Source organism: Bos mutus, chromosome 10, assembly GCF_027580195.1.
Source record: "Bos mutus isolate GX-2022 chromosome 10, NWIPB_WYAK_1.1, whole genome shotgun sequence".
In the NCBI taxonomy this organism is placed as follows: domain Eukaryota; kingdom Metazoa; phylum Chordata; class Mammalia; order Artiodactyla; family Bovidae; genus Bos; species Bos mutus.
In genome coordinates, this window is record NC_091626.1 from 43,750,279 (window position 1) to 43,775,139 (window position 24,861).

Consider the following 24,861-nt stretch of genomic DNA (forward strand, 5'->3'; position numbering starts at 1 on the left):
CATGTCCATGGAATCGGTGATGCCATCCAACCATGTCATCCTCTGTTGCCCTCTTCTTCTTCTGCCTTCAGTCTTACCCAGCACCAGGTCTTTTCCAATGAAAATAAGGAACTAGCTGTATCCTAAAAGGGACAAGAACTTTCACTTTTCCCACCTTTAATTGTTGCTAAGATGAAATGGTGCCCTTGAGCTGCAGTTTCCCTAGGAATCTGCCAGCAAGAGCTGGGCATCTCTCAGAAGAAGCCTGAGAGCAGAGGGTATAATGTCTCTGGAGCCTCCTCAGCCCATTCAGCCACCGGGAGGGCTGGCCCTGGCTGGAGCAGGAGTATTTGGAGTCAGAGCAGGAAATTGATAGTTACTGAGTGCTTACTATGTGCAAGCCACTTTGCACATAAGGAATATTTAAGGAGAAAGTAAGGAAGCTGGAGGAAACAGCAGAGAAGTGAAAGGAGAACCAGGAGGGAATACACACAGACTGAAGGAGGTGAGTTCCCAGGATGGGTTGGTCAACAGTAAAAACTTACAATCTATTCTTGGTAAAACAACAACAAAAAAATCAGCCTATAATGCAGGAGACTGGGTTTGATCCCTGGGTTAGGAAGACCCCCTGGAGAAGGGAATGGCTACCCATTCCAATATTCTTGCCTGGAGAATTCTATGGACAGGACAGCCTTGTGGGCTACAGTCCATGGGGTCCCAAAGAGTTGAACACAACTGAGCAACTAATACTTTTCACTCTTACCATATAATCCAGCAAATCACAATCCTTAGAATCTAACCAAAGGAGCTGAAAACTATGTTCAAACAAAAAACCTGCCCTTGGATGTTTATAGCGGTTTTATTCATAACTGTCAAAACTTGGAAGCAATCACGATGTCCTTGAGTAGGTGAATGGATAAACTGTGGTACATCCAGACAGTGGCACATTATTCAGAACTAAAAAGAAAGGAGCTATCAAGTCATAAGAAGACATGGAGGAAAGTTAAATGCATATCACCAAGAAGTCAACTTGAAAAGGTTACGTACTATGTGATTCCAACCATATGACATTCTGGAAACATCAAAACAATGGAGACAGTAAAAAAAAAAAAAAATCAGTGTTTGTCTAGAGTTGGGTCAGAGGAAGGATGAATAGGTGGAACACAGATTAATGGTGAATACGTGCCACTATAAATTTGTCAAAACCCACAGAATGTACATCAAGAGTGAACCCTAAAGTATGGACTTTGGGTGATAATGATGTGTCAATATAGGTGTTTTTTTATTGTCGTTGGATTTTTGTTTTGTTTTGTTCTGTTTTTTTGCTGCACTGCGTCTTCCTTTTTGGTGTGCAGGCTCTTTGATGTAGTGAGTAGCCTTCTCTAGTTGTGGCATGTACAGGCCTGGTTGCCCTGCAGCATGTGGGATCTTAGTTACTGGACCAGGGATGGAACCCGCATCCTCTGCATTGGAAGGCAGATTCTTAACCACTGGACCACCAGGGAAATTAGGAATATAGGTTAATCAGTAACTCAATGGACATGAGTTTGAGCAAACTCCAGGAGATAGTGAAGGACAGAGAAGCCTGGCATGCTGCAGTCCATGGGGTCGCAGAGAGTCAGACATGACTTAGTGACTGAACAACAACAACAAACAGAAAGAACAAAGCATCACTCACAATCTGGTCATGTGGGTTAAGTCATCACTCGCTGACGGAACGCCCTGAGGGACAGTCAGGATGGAAAAACAGGGTGACACATTCTGTACTCTGGACACACCAGTCCCTGATAGTTAAGATGCATATCTAAGGAAGAATCTCAATGATTCCATATTCTTGCACCTTCGCATACATAGAAAAGCACGAAAATCATTAACTGGAGATGTTTGTTCCTTGTGATTAGCAGTCATCTTTTACCACAATGTATGCTGGATACATGTATTTCCCAGCCAAAACATTCACATATATACTGGCTCTTCCCCTAACTCTTTGAAGTAGTCCCTTCAAAGCTGCTGCTGCTGCTGCTAAGTCGCTTCAGTTGTGTCTGACTCTGTGTGACCCGGTGGACTGCAGCCTACCAGGCTTCTCCGTCCATGGGATTCTCCAGGCAAGAACACTGGAGTGGGTTGCCATTTCCTTCTCCAATGCATGAAAGTTGGTAAGAGGCTATTTTCTGAGGTGAGGGGATGTTGACAGTGGGGGAGACTCTGCCTGTGTAGGGGCAGAAAATAAATGGGGAATCTCTTACCTTCCTCTCAATTTTGCCATAAACCTAAAACTTCTCTAAAAAAAATAAAATCTTAAACCCCAAACTTGCAGATCCAGTGAGAACTCAGCTAGACAAAAGAGTTCTGATTTGGCATGAAAGATGACTAAAATGATATTCCTAGATGATATGAAACTGAGTCCCCCTAAAACTGAGTACCCTGGCCAAGTTTATGATTAACCTCTCCATCCAAAACTTTATTCTCTTTTTTTGTCCCACATTTGTCCCCTCAGGATTGAGGAGTCTCAAAGAAAAGGGGAGACTGAAAGCTAGCAGGACCCTATGGAGCCCTCCCAGATATAGTCTCCTCCATGCCACCCAGCTCCTTACTGTTTGTAGAAAAAGGCTTCAGCCTCCTAGACCTTCTTGAGTTTCAAAGGGCAGATTGAAGGACTTCCTAATTAGGGAAGAGAGGGAATGTAGAAACAAAGGAAAAGCCGTCAAAAAACAATATGTGTGCTTATTCAGTCGTGCCAGATTCTTTGCGACTCCATGGACTGTAGCCCATCAGGCTCCTCTGTCCATGGAATTTTCCAGGCAAGAATACTAGAGTGGGTTGCCATTTCCCTACTCCAGGGGATCTTTCCGACCCAGGGATCAACCCATGTCTCCTGCATTGGCAGGTGGATTCTTTACCACTTGCCACCTGAGAAGCCCTTCAAGAAACAATGTGCAGCAATTTAACAGAGTCCTGGTTCCTCCTCAAGGGCTGCATGTACCAATCTGATACATAGGCTTGAGTTGTTCTGTAGGAACTAAGGCCCCCACTTTGGGCCTAAGTTCACAGAGCTGAATTTGAACTGACTTGCAGGCAGGATCGAAGCCCTCTCTTTTCCACTGCACCATGCTGTCTCTCCTTAGTGTCTCACCCACAAAGTGTATGAGAGAAGAGGCACGAAGAGCATAGCCCCTTGGGGTCTTTATTTGCAAAACCTGCTAGAGAGCCTCAGGCAGTCCTGGGAGACATGGGGTCAGAGTCACGGTAACCTGTCCATCCAGTTGGACAGTCACTGATGAAGCAGGCACAGTCCTGCTGGGTCCCTCTTCTCCCGTGTCCATCCCACCCACGTAGGTGGGTTCTTGCAGTGGCCCAGGACAGTCAGCCCAAGCCCTCCTGACCCTCTGAGAGCACCACACAACATTGCTCTTGGTAACCCGTGTGGCCAGTCACAGCGCTGATCACATCATAAAGGGTAAGAGAGTGGACACTGGAGCCAGATCGTCTGCATTTGAGTCCCAGCTCAAGGTTACTAGCTAACCTTAGGCAAGTTTCTTAACCTCTCCCTGCCTTACCTTCCTCACCCATAAAAATGCGATTATAATAACTCATAGGTTTGTTTGGTAGGATTCTCAAAAACCTGAAAAGCTTTTAGAACAGTTAACTACCCCAAATGAAAATGAGCATGTCTCTACATGAAATGGATTAAGAAAAAATAAATACTTGAACCTTTTAGAGCAAGGCCTGGTATATACAGTCCTAAGCACTCAATCAGTGTTTTAAAAATAATAACAATTATTATTATTATCATTGTTTTTGGCCATACCATGTAGCGTCTTAGTTCTCAGACCAGGGACCAAACCTGCGCCCCTGGGGGTGGAAGCACAGAGTCCCAAACACTGAACTGCCAGGGAGGTCCCTATTATTATTATTCAGATGGCCAGACTGAGGCATAGAAAAACAGAGTAACTTGTCAAATGAAACATGAATGGAAAAGCTGGAACCAGAACTGGTTCTTTTGCCTTTTAATCCAGTGTACTTTGTATACTTGGTTACATGCTTTAACACCAAGATTACTGATTTAAAATTCATCGATTCTCTGAAAGTAGCCTGAGCTGTTCCCCTATGCAGAAAATAATCACTTTATTCATCTTTTTAAAAGTCTTTTATAAAAACAGTCATCAAGAAGGCTAGAATTGACAGGAACCAGCTCAGTTCTACCACTGCATTGGGCTCCAAGAGAGATTATCAGGCTATAAAAGTGATAAAAACTGCTGGTTGTTAGCCCCAGTTTCAGTTCAGTTCAGTTGCTTAGTTGTGTCCGACTCTTTGCAACCCCATGAATCGCAGCACGCCAGGCCTTCCTGTCCATCACCAACTCCCGGAATTCACTCAGACTCACGTCCATTGAGTCAGCGATGCCATCCAGCCATCTCATCCTCTGTCGTCCCCTTCTCCTTCTGCCCCCAATCCCTCCCAGCATCAGAGTCTTTTCCAATGAATCAACTCTTTGCATGCAAAGAGCACCAGTTTAGTTGCAATTAATTGCATAACTGTCTTGGGTGTTTCAGAAAAGTGTCTAATTTCTGTTGCAGTCTTAAAAAGATAAAACCATAAATACTTGCATAGCTGTAGTAGAATTACACATATCCTAAGTATCAAAAACTGATCTGGAATATTTTTATAGAAGAGTGGGTTTCAGTGACATTACAGAGAAGAGGTTAAAACATTGGTGGTGGGGATTTTTAGGGCGCCTTAAAAAAGTTTCCGGGTATAAATTGATATTTGATGATGGTATAGTTTCCAACTGGGGGAACATTTATGCAGCCCTCTGGTGTCTCTAATGCTGGAAATTGAAAGAGCAGACCTAGGTCTCACCCAGGGGGCTTGTGGGTAATCAGACAGTGGTGGCTTTCCAGGGTGATGGCGACAGAATGAGGGAGGTGAGCACAGAGGTGTGTGTGTTAGTTGCTCAGTCATATCTGACTTTGTGCGATCGAATGGACTGTAGCCTGCCAGCCTCCTCTGTCCATGGAATTCTCCAGGCAAGAATACTGGAGTGGGTTGCCATTTCCTTTGTCAGGGGATCTTCCTGACCCAGAGATCAAACCCAGGTCTCTTGTATTGCAAGCGAATTCTTTATTGTCTGAGCCACCAAAGAAGCCCAGAGAGGGGGCTCCTAATAGGGAAGGCAAGGAAAGCTTCTTGAAAGAGATAATGCCTGAGGAGTCTTAAAGGATGAGTTGATTTTTGTGAGGTAAACAACTTGAGGAAAAGGTCTTCCAGATAAAGGAGACAAAGGAGCAGAGGATAAGAAAGTCTGTCTTGTTCTGGGTTTGCAAGATGCAATGCTCAGCTTTTTTTTTTAAGTCTGCATTTGTGAAGAAATTAACCTGCAGTAGTTAGGATAGCCGATATTCGAGTTTTGTGTGTTCTTAAGACTTTGATTATGTTGGTCATTTAATTCTTGTAAAAGTCACATTAAGTAGAGACACTTATTATCCCCATTCTGCAGGTGGGGAATCTGAGGCACAGAAGTTCAGTGATTTTCCCCCATTCTTCTGGAGAACCAGGATGGTAACCTAAACCGTTTGAGAGACTTTGCCTCTGTGCGAGCTCACAATGAGAGCATCTGTTTGGTTTGGAGCTACCTAGTAACTATCCCAGGGATGGGGGAGTCTATGGGGTTGCACAGAGTCAGACACCACTGAAGCGACTTAGCAGCAGCAGCAACAGTAACTAACTCGGATAACAACCAGATTTTACCCACTCCCAAGCAAGATGAGATCAACTTTAGCTTATAATTCCATGACTTGTGGGAAGTTCATTCTCTTCTTGAAAATTTCTATGAATTACCAGAGGCTTGTGTTTTGTTTTGTTTCCTGTGGGTTCACATTCTCTATGCAGCATTTCTGAGCTGTTTCTTTGTCTCTGTCCCGTCTTGGTGAAGGCCAATTGGTGGGTACAGCCCCTTCTTAATTTAACCCCTTCCTCCCCCACCCAAACCATGCATGAATTAAGATTTGGGGGGGCTGCTGTGACCAATAGATGCCATGGTATGTTGACTGTAACATGGAGTTCCCTCCCCTTCCCGCCTCACAAGCAAGACCAACTCTGGGCTGGGAAATGCAGTGTCCTGACCTTAAAAGGAGTGGCTGGCTGCAGGCCAGGAGGCGTCCAAGGCCTGTGGCCTGGATCCCAGCCCTTCCCAGTCATGGCCTTGAGGGCTGAGGAATAAGGAGAGGAAGGGCCAGGGAAGGGGATGTGCTGGGACCCGATTCAGTGCCATCCTGGTACCTCAGAACACAGGAACTCAATTAACAAATGGTAAACTTTTGGCTGCTTTCTTGCTAATCATGCAAGTAATTATATAAGGTTGAATGTTCCCTAAACTATTATACTTCTCTTACTTTATACACCTATTATCTAAAACCTGGTTGTGATTTTAACTGCATTAGTTTATATTGCATCCCTTTTGTATTACATGTTTACATGTTTTTGTACTACACGTGTATAACTATATTCAGGAGTCATCTGTGATTTCTATTCCTGAATTACTGCTCTACCTATGGGACTTTGGGCAAGTCACTTAATTTTTTCTGATCTCAGTTTCTTCACTTGCAAAATGAAGATTATAATTATCTTCAGAGGACCATCATGAGGATTAAATAATACATAAAAAAGTGCATGGTACAGTGTCTGAAGGGCAGTAATGGATCAGTACATGTTAGTAATCATTACTTCCCCCATCAACCAAGAGCTGACTGTAGTTTGGCTGATGTAGGGGAGGTAGGATGGCAGTAAGCAGTCACTAATTGGAAGGATTTTGTGTTTTTACCCAAAGGATGGATTTCATCCTACAGTTTTTCAAGCCACTTCTAGTGGGAGTGGGATCTATCTGTAGGGGTGACAGTATAACCCAACATGCTCTCCAAAAACATAATAGAGTTTAATTTCCTGTTTAATTTTAAAAATACATAGGAGTTTCATGCTCTATTCCATAACGTGTTCAGTGGTATGAAGGTGGCCTTCAAAGAGCAATATTTAATTGAATGATTATAAAATCAGTATCTGGAAGGAGTCTCAACCTATTCTAGAAAAAGAAAATTTCCAACCAATAGAACCAACTTTTTGAGATGTCCTGATTTCAGTACCATGTAATCTTAAATTCAAGACTGCTTCTAAGATCAAAAATACATATCAATGATTAAAACACTCTACATTCTGTAATACTTTGTCTTAGGGATTAAAAAAATAATAACCTGGGCTTTGGAAAATGTTCTTACACAAAAAAGCAAAGAGAGGATGGAATATGCTTATGTTCTGAAAATACTGAAACTTTGGTCAAGCTGTAACTGATTAAAAAACCTGTTGGAACTAGGATTTGCCTTGGAGCCTTCACAGCTGAATATGATAGATTAGTGAATGGAAGTCCAGGAAACTCTTACCTTCAGCCCAGTTTTGAAGTTCAAGGCCAAACATTCAATGTAATCACTGTTCAGAGGTAAATATATCCCTGTTACCTTTATGCTGTTAGCAAGTTTCTTCTGGAAAGGATATAGGGGAATGGTGACAGGCGAAGGTGCAGACAGACTGACTTTCCTCAGTCCTAGGAAAGTCAAGGGAACAGTCTTGCTCTAAGGCTAGCCTTGCTTCATGAGGTCTGTAAAAGTTTCCTATTTAAAAAAATCCCAGCTATTCCCAGCAACACAGTTGTTGAGGAACTAGCCTACTGTGTTCCCCCTTTCCTTGGCAAAGTAATAAAGCTACTTTCTTTCTTTTTCAAAAACAACAACAACAACAAAACCCCTATACTCTTAACAAGAAATACCTCAATATATTTTGGAGAAAAATCTACCCATACACATCTTCTCCATACTTTCAGCATTTTGTTAAAATGAACAAAAGTATTAAAAAACAAAACAAAAAAACCCACCACCACCACAACCCACAAACCAATGTGCAAAAACTGGGAAGTGAAACATAGACAATAGGAATTTAAAAGTCAAACCAGAACAAGTCTTTGAAAAGTCCAGGACAGGATACAAGGAAGCTATTTGGTAACTTACAAAGTATCGTCTTCATGTTTGGTAATACGCACAGGCCAAATTTACAGTTTATGTCCTGTAAAAGTCACATGAGAGCCTGAAACCAGAATGCTGCTTGAAAATGATGAGCTCATTGGTGATACTTCACTGAACCTTACAATTTTAGGAGGTTTAAACATCTTATCTCCATGATTCCTGAAGAGATATTTAGTCATAGGCTTCATACTTTTTATATATGCTTCATTTATTTCACAGCTTATAGCAATTATAGTAGATCATAGTTGGAACTGAAATATAACCCCAAAATATTATTCTAATATATTAAGTAAGGCTGAAAGTTTAGCATAAACAAGTTTATAAGATCGGTACCCCAAATTAGGATTAATATATGACATGAACCCCCAAAATAAAACATCAAAAAAATAGAAATAGACCAAAGAGTATGTCACAGAGTATGTAACATGTAAGTGCTTACTGATATATCTAAAACTGTATTATTATTTTCAAAAATAGTTGTCTTTTACTAGCTGGGTACCTGAAAAACTTTAAAGAACATACTCTTTTAAAAGCCTTATAAGCAATTTTCAATTCACTTAGCAGATCAAATGTTATCTTTTGGTTTGCGAACTCCCAGTTGGCACCAACTATGGAAGGTATTCAACATGTATATATTTTTATTTCATTCATTTTTTTTGGTCATAACTTATGTGCAAAATTAAAAAATTCAGGTGAATAAGCTTTATGCTGAAAAATATTCTTAAATGGTGCTGGTGATCATGGTGCTGTAGAAAATGGCTTTGCTGCTGAACATTATGTATAACATGGTAATTGAAATCTTGCTACCCTTTCTCTATATTTTGGCCCCAGACTCCAAGGGGGATAAAGAAAAGAAAAATGATAAAGGGAGGAGAAGACCTTTTGGTGACTCAGTTAGCTGTCAGACCAACCAATCACAGGAACTTCCAAGCGGGCTCTGTTGAGAGCTTGCTGCATCCATTTATGCTGTTATGGTCCTGAAATGGTACAACAGAGCACACCAGAGGCCAGCAAACTTTTTCTAGGAAGGGACAAGCAGTAAATATATTTGTCACGACTACTCAATTCTGCCACTGTAGCATGAGTGCAGTTGTGGTTGAATGAGTGTGGCTGTGTTCAAGTAACTTTATTTACAGATGCTGAAATTTACCTTATGTAATTTTCACATCATGAAATATTATTATGATTTTTTAACATTAAAAGATGAGAAAACCACCCTCAGAAACTTAGGCCATACAAACAGATTGTGGCAGATGGGCCAGTGAGGTATGGTGTCTGAGCCCTGGTCTGAAACGGTTGGAGGTCCTTGGGGCACTAAGCTCACACTTTCCGATGGGCCTCACCAAACTCACTCCCTCAGCAGCTTCTTTCTTTCCTTTCTGCCATTGTTGCTGGGCTGCAGGGACATCAAAAGGGGCTCATATGGGAATTCCCTGGAGGTCCAGTGGTTAGGGCACCCCACTCCCACTGCAGGGGTCCAGGTTCATCCCTGGTTGGGGAACTAATATCCTGCATGTAGCATGGCCCAAAAAATTTTTTTTAAGAAGTGACGGATATAAAAAGATAAAGGTTATTTCAATCTCTCTTTTATCCTCTCTGGAAGATTTTCTTCAGGTTTATTTCTTAAACATCTAAGAGGCCATTAAATTGGAGATTCTAAAACTAGATAGCTTAAAATCTATTTTCCAATGCTTTTCTATGAAGATTACATTTTGAGGCCTATTATGATTATTTATTCAATTTTAAATACATAGAAATTTAAGGCACTGTACACTTTCATTTTTTTAATAAACCACATGGCAAAACAATACTTTAATAAATGTATAGGAAATTACAATTTGAAGATTGCAAATTCAGTACATATACATATACTATAGTTTGATTTTAAATTACAAGGACAGACTCCAGCTTCAAAATCTTTCTAAAATCAATCATTATGCAAAATACCTGGTTTCTGAAAGCGTATATGGGAAAGTATATACAATTTCTTAAAGTGTGATATGGCTTACTTATTAACATGTATTTATTTAGAGAAGCATAAGCTTTCCAAATATACATTATCTTTCAGGTGCAAAGCTGACATACTGGCACATTTCAATTTTGTTGCAGTTATTTCAGAATATACTTAATTGCAACATTTAAATTGACACTGTCATAGGTTTAACTGGGAAAGTCTTCTTAAGTGTTTTCCAATCTTACCAAAAATTAGAAAATGTTTGTTGGTCATCACAATATGACTAGAAGAATGGGTTAAATCTTTTGAAAGTGAGAATTCAATGACTGGCTGGCTGGAATGTGTAACGGAGGGGCACACACACAATTTAACACTGAGGACTTCCCACGATGGTTCTTCTCCACAATCTGTGTGCTCTTACTGGCATCACAAGCAATATCCCTGGCTAGCGATCTGTAACATAAATGTGAAGCCCTGTCTGGTGAGATTCACAGGACAGATCTGTAGCTAGGGTTTGCAAATGATATCGTGGTTAGAGAGACATTAGGCATAATCAACAGTTTGGGGATCAAGCTGGCCTCCCCTCAACAGAGCATCCTGCAAAGTGTCACTCTGCATTTGTGACTAACAATACCCAACTGGTTCCTAAGTGAAGCTTGATTCAAAGACAAACTGAACCTGATGAACTAGTCTTGTGAACACATTCTGTAACTTTAAATTTACTATATGTAAGGCAGAGGCAACAGCAAAAGTGTCTAAAACCTTATTCCAAAGGGGCTCAAATTCTATATAAGAACACCTTATTTCGTTGAACCAACTGAAGAAAACACATTTAGCTAATTGTGCTTGTTTCAGAAGTGAACACTTCTCTGCGGTAAGAGTGCTTATTTGAATCTTAGCAGTGATCCTGGCTTGTGATTGTGCAGTGCATCTAGTTCTACCACACTTACCATAAAGCTCGGCGTGCAGAGAAATTTGGATCAGGAACAATCAGCAGCTTAAACAAAGGTTCTACCTTACCCAGAAACACACTTATAAGTGCTGCTTTGTCTCTGAAGGATGGTTTTTCCTCATATTAAAATGAAAGGGAAGCTCACATATCTGATCCTGCCTGTGTCTATTCTGGGAAAATTCTACTGAAGACAAACACTCAGTGAGGACACCTGAGCTCAAGAGGTAGAACCAGAACACTGAGACTCCTAAGAGCAGGAAACTAGTTTTAGAAAATGGGAATGAAGCACCTGAAGTGGAAAACAGTAAAATAAGAAATCTAGTGATTTGGCAAACAATACTGATGGGAGCTGCAAGTTGTGAAAATCCTGGCTCACATTACACAGGGAATAGCTAATGGAAAATGTATGGAGGAATTCCGTCGCTTCTGGTTCTGCATTTCAAAGCCCTCTGAAATATGCTTTATGCAACTATATTCCCCGTTTTATATTTCTAAAGCAGCATGGTCGTTAATGAAACAATAGGCCATAAAAGTCAAAATGCTGCATCCGGTCAGAGCTGTGAAACACAGGTTATACACATAAGTAATTCTGATTATTTGCAAATGATAACCAAAATACACCTCACTGAAGAATTGCCCAGTTTTTATGTTGTGATCTGTTTTCCTTATGCAAAATTAATAATGCTAGGTGTTTATACAAACAGCCACTGCCTTTGCTGGACAATGGAGAGCCCTTTTTGAGAGCTGGCTGAGGAGTCTAACTAGGGGCTGTAACTAGGCGGGGGAAGGACAGACCAACTGTGCAATTCCTGGTCATATCTGCTAAGTTCACATCCTTCTCTGCAGGTCTTATAAGTTAGAAGTTAAATCTATCAATCCTCAAATCTTACACTCCCAGTGAAGTACCAGTACAAAGTCTATAGTCCTTGCTACAAAAAGGAAAGCATAGGAAAACTTCATGTGTTTCTCATTTTAAGGAGAACACTATAAGATTTACAAAAGTTTTTGGTCTTTCTGCGTTTTACAAAAGGATCCTTTCAATCCTCAAATGTATTTCAGACTGTTTCATCAAGTAACTTTCCAAGGAATGGGTTATTTATGAAAAGTCAGATATTGCTATTTAAGATAAAGGAAAATTTATAAGAAACAAGCTGGGTAGCTATGAGGAACAATTTGCAAATACGGGGAAACCATTAGCATAATTAATGCATATTCTTTTTCCTTCTCTTGCTAAGTGCTCAAAGTCTACAAGTGCCCAAATGTCCACTGAAATGCCTCCCATTTATTCTTACTTGCCCTCTGTATTTTAATTTTATATTTATTTTGATTTCAACAGCTTATGTGCTACTGAAATTTTTGAAAAAGTCAAATCATTATTTTAAATAGATTCACAGTAAGAATCTCATAAAGTTAATATTTAACAAACACGAGGTTTTATTACAAACCATTAATCCTCATCAACCCTTTTTTGGGGTAAATCCAGGTTTTATCTTAGGTTTATTACATAGTGAGGTATTTGGCAGAAAGATAAAGCATGTGTCCTGTTCATTTATATCAGGAGTCATCTGCATGCCCATCTAGGATTTCAGTTCACAACTTGCTTGGTACACTGCTGCTCTACTCTGATTCTGAGAAGTCAAAGGACCGTATCTGTTCTTGGTATAAGAAACTGTTCTTCTTGAAAATGGATTTCTAACATGCATAAAGATAATCTCAAAACCAACAGTTGCAAAATGAAACATGAATATTCACAGCTGCCTCTTTAACACAATTGTTACCAATTAGTTGCCTCTGCTCTGAAAACTTTTATGCTTAGCCTCCCCACAACAGATTTAATGTCCATCCCCATTCCCCTGCTTCAAAACATAAGAACACACAAGGTCAAAAACCCTTGAAAATTTTGTCTTCTCAGAGTAATATCTTCCCCCAATCCCTCTGGGCATTTCTGTTTTGATATTATTATTGGAAAAACTTCAAAGTTATACCCTAGGATTTCTGGAGTCCGTGGAGAATCCCTAACCCGTGTCATTGATCTGAAATTATTCCTGGAGGAAGGTGGTTGGTCTACAGGAGAGGTGGAGGGCACACTGAAACTTAGTTGCCCAGAGTTCTACCCTGAAAGGGCTCCCACAGGTTAACTGGCATGGAAGCAGGAAGGAAGGTACCAAGCAACTTCCTGTACAAAAGGCAAGGCAGTTTTTAAAAGGACAGAGGGTCATTGTTTACCTTCTGTGGTCTCTTGCTGTTCTTAAAATAATTCCATGAACAAGTGATTTCAGGAAGACTTAAATCTGAAACCCCACACCCCATTCTCACTCCGTTTTTTTTTTTCAAAGTATCATATTATAATTTGAGTTTATGATTCACTTCTGCTATTCAGAATAACACAGAAAATATCTCCTAAACAATTTAGTATCAGTGGCCACAATAGGTAAATATTTGATTCTGATAAGATTACAAATAACCAAAAATGCTAACTTTGAGATACAAAACCCTGTACTATCTGGAAAAAGTTGATTACAAATTATAACAATAAGATTCAAACTTATTTGTGAAATAAAACATTTCTGAAACTCTAGGAATACATGCTTATTCCATTCTCTGGATAATTAGTAGTACTTTGAGAAATAATTTTGGTAAAAAGAGAGGTGGGTGTCAAATTCAAGAAGCTGGGTTCAAGATTACATAATAAAAAAAAATCAGTTTTCCAGCACTGGCTTGATATAAAAATGGTCTTTAAAAAGGATTTTTAAATGCAAATACTGAATTCTTGATGCTTTCTTTAAGACATGTACTGTCATAATTAGTGAAGTACGGTCTTGGATTGTCTTCTGTGAGGTATCTGTAGAGTCATGTCTCATTCTGTAAACAGTGTTTTAGAAACATCTTCATATGAGAATCATGGTGAAGTCTCATTTTACCATTAAACAGAAACTAGCACTGGCAGGCTGGAGTGTCTGTTTTGAGAGACCGGTGCTTGATAGTGACACAGCTGTCAGGGATTCCATTTCTCACTCAGGTGTGCATTTATTGCTCTCACATCTGTGACTGCAGGATAAATAAGGCAGCAGTCTCTCATATATACACAGTTAGGAACTGGAACTCTGACAGTTTGCACAAGTTCTGTTCACTTCTTGCCTGTAACTCTGAAGCTGAATAGTACATTTATACATGCCAAACGTGTTCAATAATAAATGCTTTGCTTTGGACTGTACTTCCTCCCATTTAGATGAACTTCCAGGAACTGCAATATCAAGAAAATATCATTACTATTCACTGCACACTGTTACATTATTAGTGAACAAGACAAAGGGCAAAAAAACAATCATACTATTCTGTGTACATGTTTTTATTAGTTTGAGTTCTACCCTCTTGAAGCTATTCTGTTAGAGAAGTGTTTCAGTTCACAAAGCCAGAACGACTTCTTCTTATTCCAATTTCTCTAGTGCACTCTTGCATAGAGAAAGAACACTAGACATCAATTACAAGTCTTTCATCTTTTGTAGTCTTTTTAAAAAAGCCATAAGCATGTATTATTTTGATAAAAAATAAAAAGCATCAATCTGTGAAATGTTTAAATAAAAACATAGAGTCTAGCTTTTTCTATATAGAAAGAACATATAAATATACTTTATGCCTTTAATCTGAAGGCAAAAAATCTATCTGTAATATCTCATCAGAGAGAAAATGACCGCTCTGCTATCATTATATTGACTTGCAACTCACCTTTTGAAGAGCTTCACCCTTCCCTTAAAATAAATCTTTCCAGCAGAAAAGTCTTCCTATTTACTCCTAAGGACGGTTGTTTAATTCTAAAGATAGAAGTCCACCAACCCCAGCATTTACCATCAGCAACATACTTAGCTGTATGTGTACTATGGCAGTAGGTTTTCCTGAAGTGAGAGACCAGATATTTAAATCTTCCACTGAATGTACATCTTCTATTTTCATCAAAGCTTCTTTGATATAGTCTACATTCAAATGGCTTGGTACACCTATTCAGAATGGATCATTTATAAATAAAGGCTATTTTAAGAAAAAAGTTATATATTACTAATATGACATTTTTTAAGAAAAGAAACCAAATGGGTTTACCTAATTCAGTTTAAATTAGTACTTTAAACTACATTAAAACTTTAAGATAAACTATGCATATATATAGCAGGATATACACGAGAGGTTAATAAATACTTAAAAAAATGCTCACCAAAAAGAAATGTCAACCAAATCAGAATACTTTAATAAATAAGCTAGGATAGACGAAAAAGGAATATACAATGATGATAAACCTACTTTGAGAACTCACAGTTACATGCTTATACTTAGTATCAGTAAGGCAGGAATGTTGGAAATTGAATAGCAAGTTAAATGGGAATTACAGACTTAATACATGAATTACTAAACATAACTACATTAAGAATCATGAGCTGCATTCTTGTCCTAGCTCCACAGTTTATTAGCAGCATGACCTTAATGAAGTTATGTTACCCCACTGTGCCACAGTTTTGTTGCTGGTAAATGGGGATAATAATGTCTGCCTTGCCTACCTTTCTTGGCTATTATAAAGATCAAATGGGTAATAGATGGGAGAGTGCATTGACTCTTGAATGTTTTTTCATGTAAGGTGGTATTATAGACTAATAAGTATTAGTAAAAAGAAAGACATGACTCCTACCCTAGAGAATCCCTCCTGCCAACAGCCCCAGTCTGATTTAGGGAAATAATAAACTCACAATGGGGATACCAGAGAGCTTACCTTCTAGAATTATCACTACTGTGTCCCATATGATTCGAAAGGTTGTAAAAGCCACAAGTAATGAAAACACATATGTACAGATGGGATCAGCAATCCTGTATTCTGGCTGAAAAGAGACAAATCAAAAATATGTGATTAAATACAAACAGACATAAAACAAGTCTGAAAAGCAAAGCAAGGCATACTCTGTCCCTTCTTTAGCAGGACTGGAGCATATCTTTAGAACTTGGATGTTGCCAGTCGAGAAATGTCTACTGTTCTTTGTGAAACCCATTTCCAGAAGTTTAGCCGTTTATTCAGCTGTTTTCCTCTGTGCCTCCTCTAAATCTTCCAGTCACAAGCCACAGACTATCAGAATTGAAAGGAGTTTCAGCAGCCATCCATCTGGTCTAAGCCCCTCATATTAAGGTGTAGGGAACTCAAGTTTAGAGCTGGGGGACTTGCTTAAGATCAAAGCATTACAGCCAGAGCCAACACCAGAACTCAGATCTCTGAATTTTCATTCCGGTATATATTCCAGTACCTAGTAGTTGAGTGACAAAGCTTAAAACTGAGTTTTTCAGTGAAAGCACCACCAAAACCAATAGATAAGTTATTCCTTGAGGTGATACTATTCTGACTAGTGCTAATAAAAAAGCGATACTGATAGTTCAGGTATGTTTGCATAACGCAAAATGAATAGGACTGGCACTGGTGTCTAGCACACTGATAAAAGATAGTTGTGACCTTTAGTTTAGTTTTGTTTTTTGTTTTGGCCGAGCCGCACAGCGGCTTAGTTCCCCAAATCTTAGTTCCCCAAAAAGGGATTAAACCCATGCCGCCTACATTAGAAGCACAGAGTCTTAACCACTGGACTGCCAGAGAAGTCCAGTCATTTTTAATGTTGAAATTAAATAATATTTTCAAATCGAAGAATTAGTGATTATGTTACCTTGAATCGTATGATGTATGCAGCTATTAGCACACCAACACTCTGTACCAGATCCCCCAAGGCATGTACAAATGCAGCTCTCACTGCCAGGCTATCCTGCCCTTGGTTGTGTCCACATCTGGGACCTGTGGTAGGAGAATTTGAGGGCAGGGAGTGGGAATGGGCATGATGGTGACCAGATTGGTTCAACAGAAACCCCATTCTGTTAAGAATAAAAGAAAAGATTATTATTCTTTCTAATATTATTGATTAAAATATTTGTTACTAATCAGGCACTAATGAGGCAACATGAAACTCATTCATTTAATTAATATTTGAGCACCTATTATGTATCAGGTACTGTTCTAGGTCTTGGGGTCAAAATAGTGGTAAGGCAGACATATCCCCATGGAACTTATGTTCCAGGAGAGAGGGCAGAGAATTAACAAATAAATACATAATGTACTGGTTGACAATGTGAATGCTTTGAAGAAAAAGTAAAGCATGGCAAGGAGATGGAGAGTGATGGGGAGTGATGAGAAAAGGCCTCACTAGAATTCTGAGTAGAGACTTGAATGAAGTCAGGAAGCAAGTGGTGGTGGAAGAGTGTTCTAGGCAGAAGGACCACCAGGGCAAAGGCCCTAAGATGAAGATGTGCTCTATGTGCTTTAAAAAGCGAGACAGCCACTGTGGCTACAATAAAATGACCAAGATGCTAGGAGGTGAGCTGGAGAGGTACATAGGATCTAACAAAGTGGCCATGGTAAAATGTTTTGATTTTACTCTAAGTATGAATGGAGGCCATTAGTACAGGGACTGGCAAACCAGGGTCTGTAGACCATAGTTGGCTCACTTCCTGTTTTATACATTTTTTTTCTTTTTCTTTTGCAAATAAAGTTTTATTGGAACACAGCCATGCTCATTTGCTTACATACTAAATGTGGGTGCTTCTGTTCTATAGCAGTAGAGCTGAGTATATGTAAAAGAGGCTCTCAAAGCCTAACATACTTATTATCTGGTCCTTTTACAGAAAAAGTTTACTGAACCCTGGCCCAAATGATTAAGTAAGTATTAAAGATTTTTTAGTTTTTAGGAAAAAAGTTGGTAGTTAGAAAAACTTATTAAAATAAAAATACTATAAAAGTTATTTTAAAAACTTTGTCCTACTTAAATTCCTGATTGTTAGTCAAACTTCAGTATACCTGAGCAAACCCATGAGAAACTTATATAATTCCACAACAGTATTTTATTAACATTTAGGAGAAAAATTAATGTACTATAAAACTTCAAAATATATTAAAATATCACTGCACATTATTGAATGCATACACAATAGTCTCTAAGTTCACAGTACTTGAAAATATTAATGTGAACACAATACAGAGTGTGATACTATAATGGTAGATAGTGTTACTATAAATTTGTCCAAACTCATAGAATGAGTTTAACACCAAGAGTGAACCCTCATGTGAACTATGGATTCTGTGCAGTAATGATGTATCAATGTACAGCTCATGGCTTGTATTAACAAGTGTACCACTCTGGTGGGGGATGTCGATAATGGGGGAGGCTATGCATGTGTTGGGATAGCGTACATATGAGAAGTGCTTGCAGTGAACCTAAAACTGCTTTAAAAAATAAAGCTTATTAAATTAAAAAAAAATACAGCTTACATCACGTTAACTGCAACTCCAATAGCTGCAGTGATGAGCATTATATCTCCATTTATTTCATATTTCATGTGGATAGTTCTTTGGACAGCTTCATAGAGGAGGAACCCCATTAGTATATACACCAACAGCACACTAATCATAGCTGATAGAACCTCTGGAAGGAAAAATATAAAAAATAAATATATTTGTAGAATGGTTATTATACTTCATACATACTAAATACTGTACAGTCTCTAGTTTATATATTCTTCCCTCTAAGGAGATAAAGGGATTACGTTATTTTTGTCATGTCATTTTTCTTATTTAAAAAATTGTTGTTTGCTTTGGATCCTCTATTAATTCATTCCCACCACTCCCCACCTCCTTCTCATCTCTTTAGGGTCAAATTATATATATTTACAAACAAAATGAAAAAAACTGAGAAAGAATTTGTAACATACTTGATTACAGACTAATTTCTCCATAGATGATATACTTACAAATCAATAAAAAAAGCAAACAACCCATAAGAAAAATGGGTAAAGGACACAAATAGTAATATACAGAAAAGAAACAGGTATCAAAGTCAACCATAATACAAGAAATTCAAATAATTCCTTTTGCCCCTTACTAAGTTGGCAAATGTTAAAAAGTTTAACAGCCATAGTTAGCAAAGATATACTGATAGAAGCATAAAATAAAGCTATCTTTTTGGAAAGCAGTTAGTAAAACTAATACAATTTTAAAATGCATATATTCCTTAATTCTAAAAGTCTATCCAATAGAAACACATCCATATGTATACAAAGACATCTACACAATTTTCTACTGTAGCTTAGCCTGTAGTATAAAAAAAGATCCAGAGACATCTTAAATGCCCATCAATAAGGAACTTAATGGATAAATTATGGTATATACATAATGGGAAGCCATAGTCATATATATAGGTATTTTTAATTGAAGTATAATTGATTTACAATATCATGTTAGTTTCAGTTGTACAGTACTGTGTGTGTATATATATATATTCTTCAGATTTTCTTCTCTTATGCTCAGTCACTTTAGTTGTGTCTAACACTTAAGTTGTGTCTAACTCTTTGTGACCATAACCTGCCAGATTCCTCTGTCTATGGGATTCTCCTGGCAAGAATACTGGAGTGGGTTGCCATGCCCTCCTCCCAGGGATCTTCCCGACCCAGAGATGGAACCTCTGTCTCCTGCACTGCAGGCAGACCCTTTACCACTGAGCCACTGGGGAAACCCCAGTATAACAAATATTGAGTACAGTTCCCTGTGCTGTACAGTAGGTCCCTGTTGGTTTATTTATATTTTTTAAAAAAGGGGGAAAAAAGGGACTTCTCTGGTGATCCAGTGGTTAAGAATCCACCTTGCAATCCAGGGGGACACGGATTCGATCTCTGGATGGGGAACTAAGATCTCACATGCCTTGGAGCAACTAACTCCACACACAACTACTTAGCCCACGCGCCACAACTACTGAGCCCATGCACCACAACTAGAGAGTTTGTGTACCACAGTGAAAGATTCTGCATGTAGCAACAAAGACTTGACTCAGCCAAACAAATAAATATTTAACCAAATAAATAAAAAGAAAAAAAATCAGGCAAATTGATAATCACAAGAAAAGACTGACAAGAAAATGTTATACCTGGGAAGTGAGAGTGAGTGCTTGGGGAATTTATTTTTCTCTTTATTCTTTTTTGTAACACTTGAAAAATTTTAAGTTTTTACTATAAACACATTTGTCTTTAGACTAAAGAAAAACAAACCCATTTTTAAAGGCATGTAAGTATGCATGAATGCACTTTGACGTAGGAATTCCTCTTCCAGGAATGATATACACACGCCAACTGAGCTGCACGCACACAAAATGAGGTATGTTAAGAATCTATTTATCAAATATTACATATAATAGCAAACAAGTGAAAACAATAAAAGAAGTGATTAGTAGGAGCCTTGTAGCATGGAATATTATGAATCTGAAAAAAGCGTTGAGCTCTTAATGTTTTAATAAGGAATCATCTCTGTGAAAAAAGAAAAGTACACACCAGTATATATGATACGTTAGCATTTGTGCCAAAAGAAAGAGAATATATAAATAATGATCTGTACATGCAAACTCTGGAAGAATATACAAAATACTGATAAAAACAGATTGTAAAGGAAATGGGTGGCTAGGAAACATGGATAATGTTCCACTATATATGCTTTACACCATGTGAGTAAGAAGTAAAAATCATTTTATATCTTAAAATTATTAATATAGTACAATATAAAGTACATTTAAAAATAATTATTATATAAAACTAGTGTTGACACTCAGAACAATAACAGAAAGAAAATATATAACATTTTTCTTAAGAAATCAAATATTAAACCTTTAAGTGTTATAAGTTAAAACAACCTGGAAAATTGTTATCTGGGTCAACTCATTGCTCAAAGGTCCCAGGCAGTTCCAGTATATTGGACTTTGATACATTTTTATTCCACCTCATAAATTGCAACACAGAAAACTATTTCTCCAAAGACATCTCATTAATGTAGCCAAAACTCTAAAATTCTGTGAATCAACAGATGTTAGAATAAGACAAAAAACATAACAACTCCTATTTAAAACTATGATTCACCTATTCCTGACATACTAATTATATCATACTTTAAAGGAGACACAGCAATAAGAAAGATAGAGAGAAAACCAGCTGAAATACACAAAGATAGGGAGAGACAACTATATCAAGTCTAGGCTCTAAGCCCCTTAAGGATATGACTACTTTACATTCCAGGTCACATTTACTGTAGCACTCAGCAGAAAGGCTGGCATGTAGTATGTACTCATGTATTTATGGATGGATCTGTAGAATGAAGTTAGTTAGTCTGAGTAAGGAAAAATAAAAGGGTATATATATACAATTAAGAAGGTTAAGCTAAATATGAACAATAGGTTATTTACTAAATCCCAACAAACAAGAATAGGTTAAAAGGAAAGAATTAAGCCAAATATAAGACTGAAAACACATAGAATTTCTTGTTAAGTTATAACTGCTGATGGCAAAACATACATATATAAATAATATAAAGAAAGAATAAATAACAAATTTTGAACTGTAAAATCTCAGGTACTAGTGGTTGGCTCCTCATTTGACTCATGAAGAAATAGAACTTTAATTCTCTTTAATATTGGTATTTAAAAAATACCAATCCTTCTCAAACTCTTCCAGAAAAAAAAAAAGAACTTTAATCATGTGTCCGGATTGAAGCTAGCTAACAGTTAGGACATCATAGTTTTAAGGGTACCTAAATCAAATTTTTAATATGAAATTATAAAGCAGTACATTTTGTAAAGATTAACAGTTATACAAGTTAATGACATAGAGATGTGATTGCTTATGAAGATCTAAAACCAGTAATTAAAAATTTTTTCAAAACACCTTGTAATTAGGTTGGCCATACTTTCCTGTTTTCCTAGATAGCCCCAATTTATGCCTGTTATCCTGTCATAATTACCAACAGTGTCCCATTTCACTCTCAAAAGTGTCTTTGTCTTTTGGATAATAAGATATATTGTGACCCTAGGAGGTCTTCCAGATAAAATACTGGATGCCCAGTTAAATCTGCACTTCAGATAAATAACCAATTTTTGCATGTAAGTATGTCCCATGCAATATTTCAGACATCTTGTCATCTGGAGAAAGAGCGAGAGAGCTTGCAAGCAAGTTAAAATGTGGCAACACCCAAATCTCAGTGATCATTTTCCTAAACACTGAGAATTATCTCTTTGTGAACTTTCAGACAAGGCAAAACCATATTCAAAATAAAGTAAAATGAAAGTCAAACTAAAGCATAACGTTCTTAACAAGGAGGATTCCCACCCTGAGAAGGCCTGAGGCCCTTGCAGCCGAAAACTCAGTTTTCCACCACACAATTTTCACCCACCTGAGTAGCACAAAGGACCCTAATGCCTGCCCATAGTTAAGAGTAATGGAATTCAGCTGATTCCTAGAAATTCCCAAAATGACATATTAGGATACTGTTACCAAAATGTGGCTTATTCAGTAATTAATAGGAATGTGCCTTATATTTAGTTTCCCTGGTGAAAAGCAAAGAATTCATCTGTTATTTTTTTATTCTAATGATCTGTCAAAATGTTTTCTAAACAGAGCACTGATCAAAAAAGAAACTAAATTTTGAGTATATTTTTAGGGCTGAAATTTATAATTGAGAAGTATAAGGCACAGGAACATATATAACTAAAATTTCTAATAGTAGATGTATGATCATTCTGATAAATGAACAAAAAGTTCTTTCACTGTGAATAAATTAAACTTTGGTGAAATATCATGAATAGACCTAATTATTGTTAAAAAATTTTTTGTAGTATTTTAAATATGATGGAATGCAGATAAATGCAGGCAAGATATTGTTTTCTCCCCCATTTGAGAGAGAAGGAAGCTTTCAATCAACAACCAAATTATGACTTGCTCCAATCTTCTCATTCTTGCCCTGTTGCCCTGGGTTGGTATTTGGTCACATAACATAAAGTTTTTCAAGATGAAAGGAGTATACAACATATGGATTTTTCATTTTCTAAAGGAGACTCAGGAACTTTCACAATTGAAACCCTAGTTTCTGTGAAAGTTACTATCCTATCTGTCTTAGATAAACTTGACAAAATGGAAATTTAGCATAAGTAAACTCTTGAAAGAGATTTTTATGGAAATTCTAGAAAATCTATTTTATAGTAGTTCTAACATAATTTGCTACTTTATTCTACACACAAATAATTGTATCACTCTACTTGGCTGAATGGTAGTTTTGGAGGATGGAGTAAGATGAATGAATATGTGTTCTGTAACACTCACTTGGGTCATTTCATTCAGCTGAAATTACAAATGCTTATTATGATCAATGATCTAGCAAAGACCAAAATATACCCTAAATTTCACATAGAGTGGATAAAGTTTTGATTCGAAAAGCTAATAAATAGTAAGAGCAAAAATTAAATGGAACAAAACACAGATGATTATCAAGTTTTGATAGTACTATAATAAAAATGTTTATTGTACATTTTAACACATCTGTAAATTGCCAAAGGGTTTCCCAGGTGGTACAGTGGTAAAGAACCCATCTGCCAATGCAGGAGATGCAAGAGATGCAGGTTTGATCCCTGGGTCAGGAAGATCCCCTGGAGTAGGAAATGGCAACCCACTCCAGTATTCTTGCTTGGAAAATTCCATGAACAGAGGAGCCTTGTGGGTTGCAGTCCATGGAGTCTCAAAAGAGGTGGATACAACTGGGTAACTGAGAGCACATGCAAATAAATTGCCAAAACTAGAGGTTTTCAAGATTCATATGAAAAATACTGAGTCCTTCTCTGACATCCTCTGTTATTCTCCATCATACTACCTTATTCTTTCTCTTTACAGCATTTAATACAATTTATGATTATGTTTTGCTTGTGTATATATTTACTGTCTATTTCCCCACCCTATAATATTACTCATTCAACAGGAACTTTTGAGCACCTATTCAGTGAATGAGTAACAGTCTACTTCAACTATGTAAACCACACTCAACCCAAGCATATTTGCTTTTTTATGAGTGCTGCCCAGATGTTCTGGCCTGCCATAACCGTTATCTTTGCTATGATGCCAATGTCTGTGTCCCTTCAGGCATACACATTGTCTATTGACTCAAACTTAAATAGCAAACATTTAAAGTTCAGGTTTCAGAGGCCTAGAAAAAAGAATAGGGAAGGACAGTGGAGATATAGTCTCTTCCGTTTCCTTTTATGCTATTTTTCTTTTCTGCTGCTGCTGCTGCTAAGTCGCTTCAGTCGTGTCCGACTTTGTGCGACCCCATAGACGGCAGCCCACCAGGCTCCCCCTTCCCTGGGATTCTCCAGGCAAGAACACTGGAGTGAATGCATGAAAGTGAAAAATGAAAGTGAAGTCTCTCAGTCGTGTCTGACTCTTAGCGACCCCATGGACTTCAGCCCACCAGGCTCCTCCATCCATGGGATTCTCCAGGCAAGAGTACTGGAGTAGGGTGCCACTGCCTTCTACATTCTTCTAAAAGCAGATAGGAAGGAAAAAGAAGGAAAAGCAGTGGGCTGTACTGGATTAGCCTAGAACTTCCAAACTAGTATTTTTATTTCATCTCATCCACAGGTGAGGATGAACTCAGGACAAAGACATCACATAGGATTTCAGGGCCCACAGTTGCCACCAGGATACTAAAAGCTAAACTGCAAAGTCTGTATCTTTGGATCCTCTCACTTCCTACTCTAAATCACCTCCTGTTTTCTGCCTTCGTACCATTCCCTCTTCCCCACACCCACGGTGCCCAGTGCTCTCGAGTTGACTTTTGGCTATCCAGTATTGACTGATGTCTTATACCTGTCTCCGTAAAAACTCCCATTTCTAGCAGGTACCTATACTTTTCCTATATATGTTCATGTGATGCGAATTAACGCTTAAGGTATGAACATGACAAATACGCATAACTCTTGTCAGGGGTGGGAGGAAGTTGTTGAAATGAATCACCAGGGAGAAGAGATGGGTTTTTTTTTTTG

At 38.0% G+C, this 24,861-nt stretch overlaps 1 protein-coding gene across 1 annotated transcript in view; it reads right to left on the bottom strand.

The window, feature by feature from the left end:
- Positions 1-9,816: 9,816 nt before the first annotated feature.
- The window catches only part of SLC30A4 (solute carrier family 30 member 4), a 32,108-nt gene continuing 17,063 nt past the window's right edge, over positions 9,817-24,861 (bottom strand). Inside the window, exons 4-8 of the mRNA XM_070377848.1 lie at positions 18,291-18,444; positions 16,639-16,840; positions 15,708-15,813; positions 14,812-14,946; positions 9,817-14,195 (exon numbers count right to left, since the gene is read on the bottom strand). Of these exons, the coding sequence (XP_070233949.1) occupies positions 14,041-14,195; positions 14,812-14,946; positions 15,708-15,813; positions 16,639-16,840; positions 18,291-18,444 (752 nt within the window). The 3' untranslated portion in view covers positions 9,817-14,040. The remainder of the gene's footprint in view (positions 14,196-14,811; positions 14,947-15,707; positions 15,814-16,638; positions 16,841-18,290; positions 18,445-24,861) is intronic.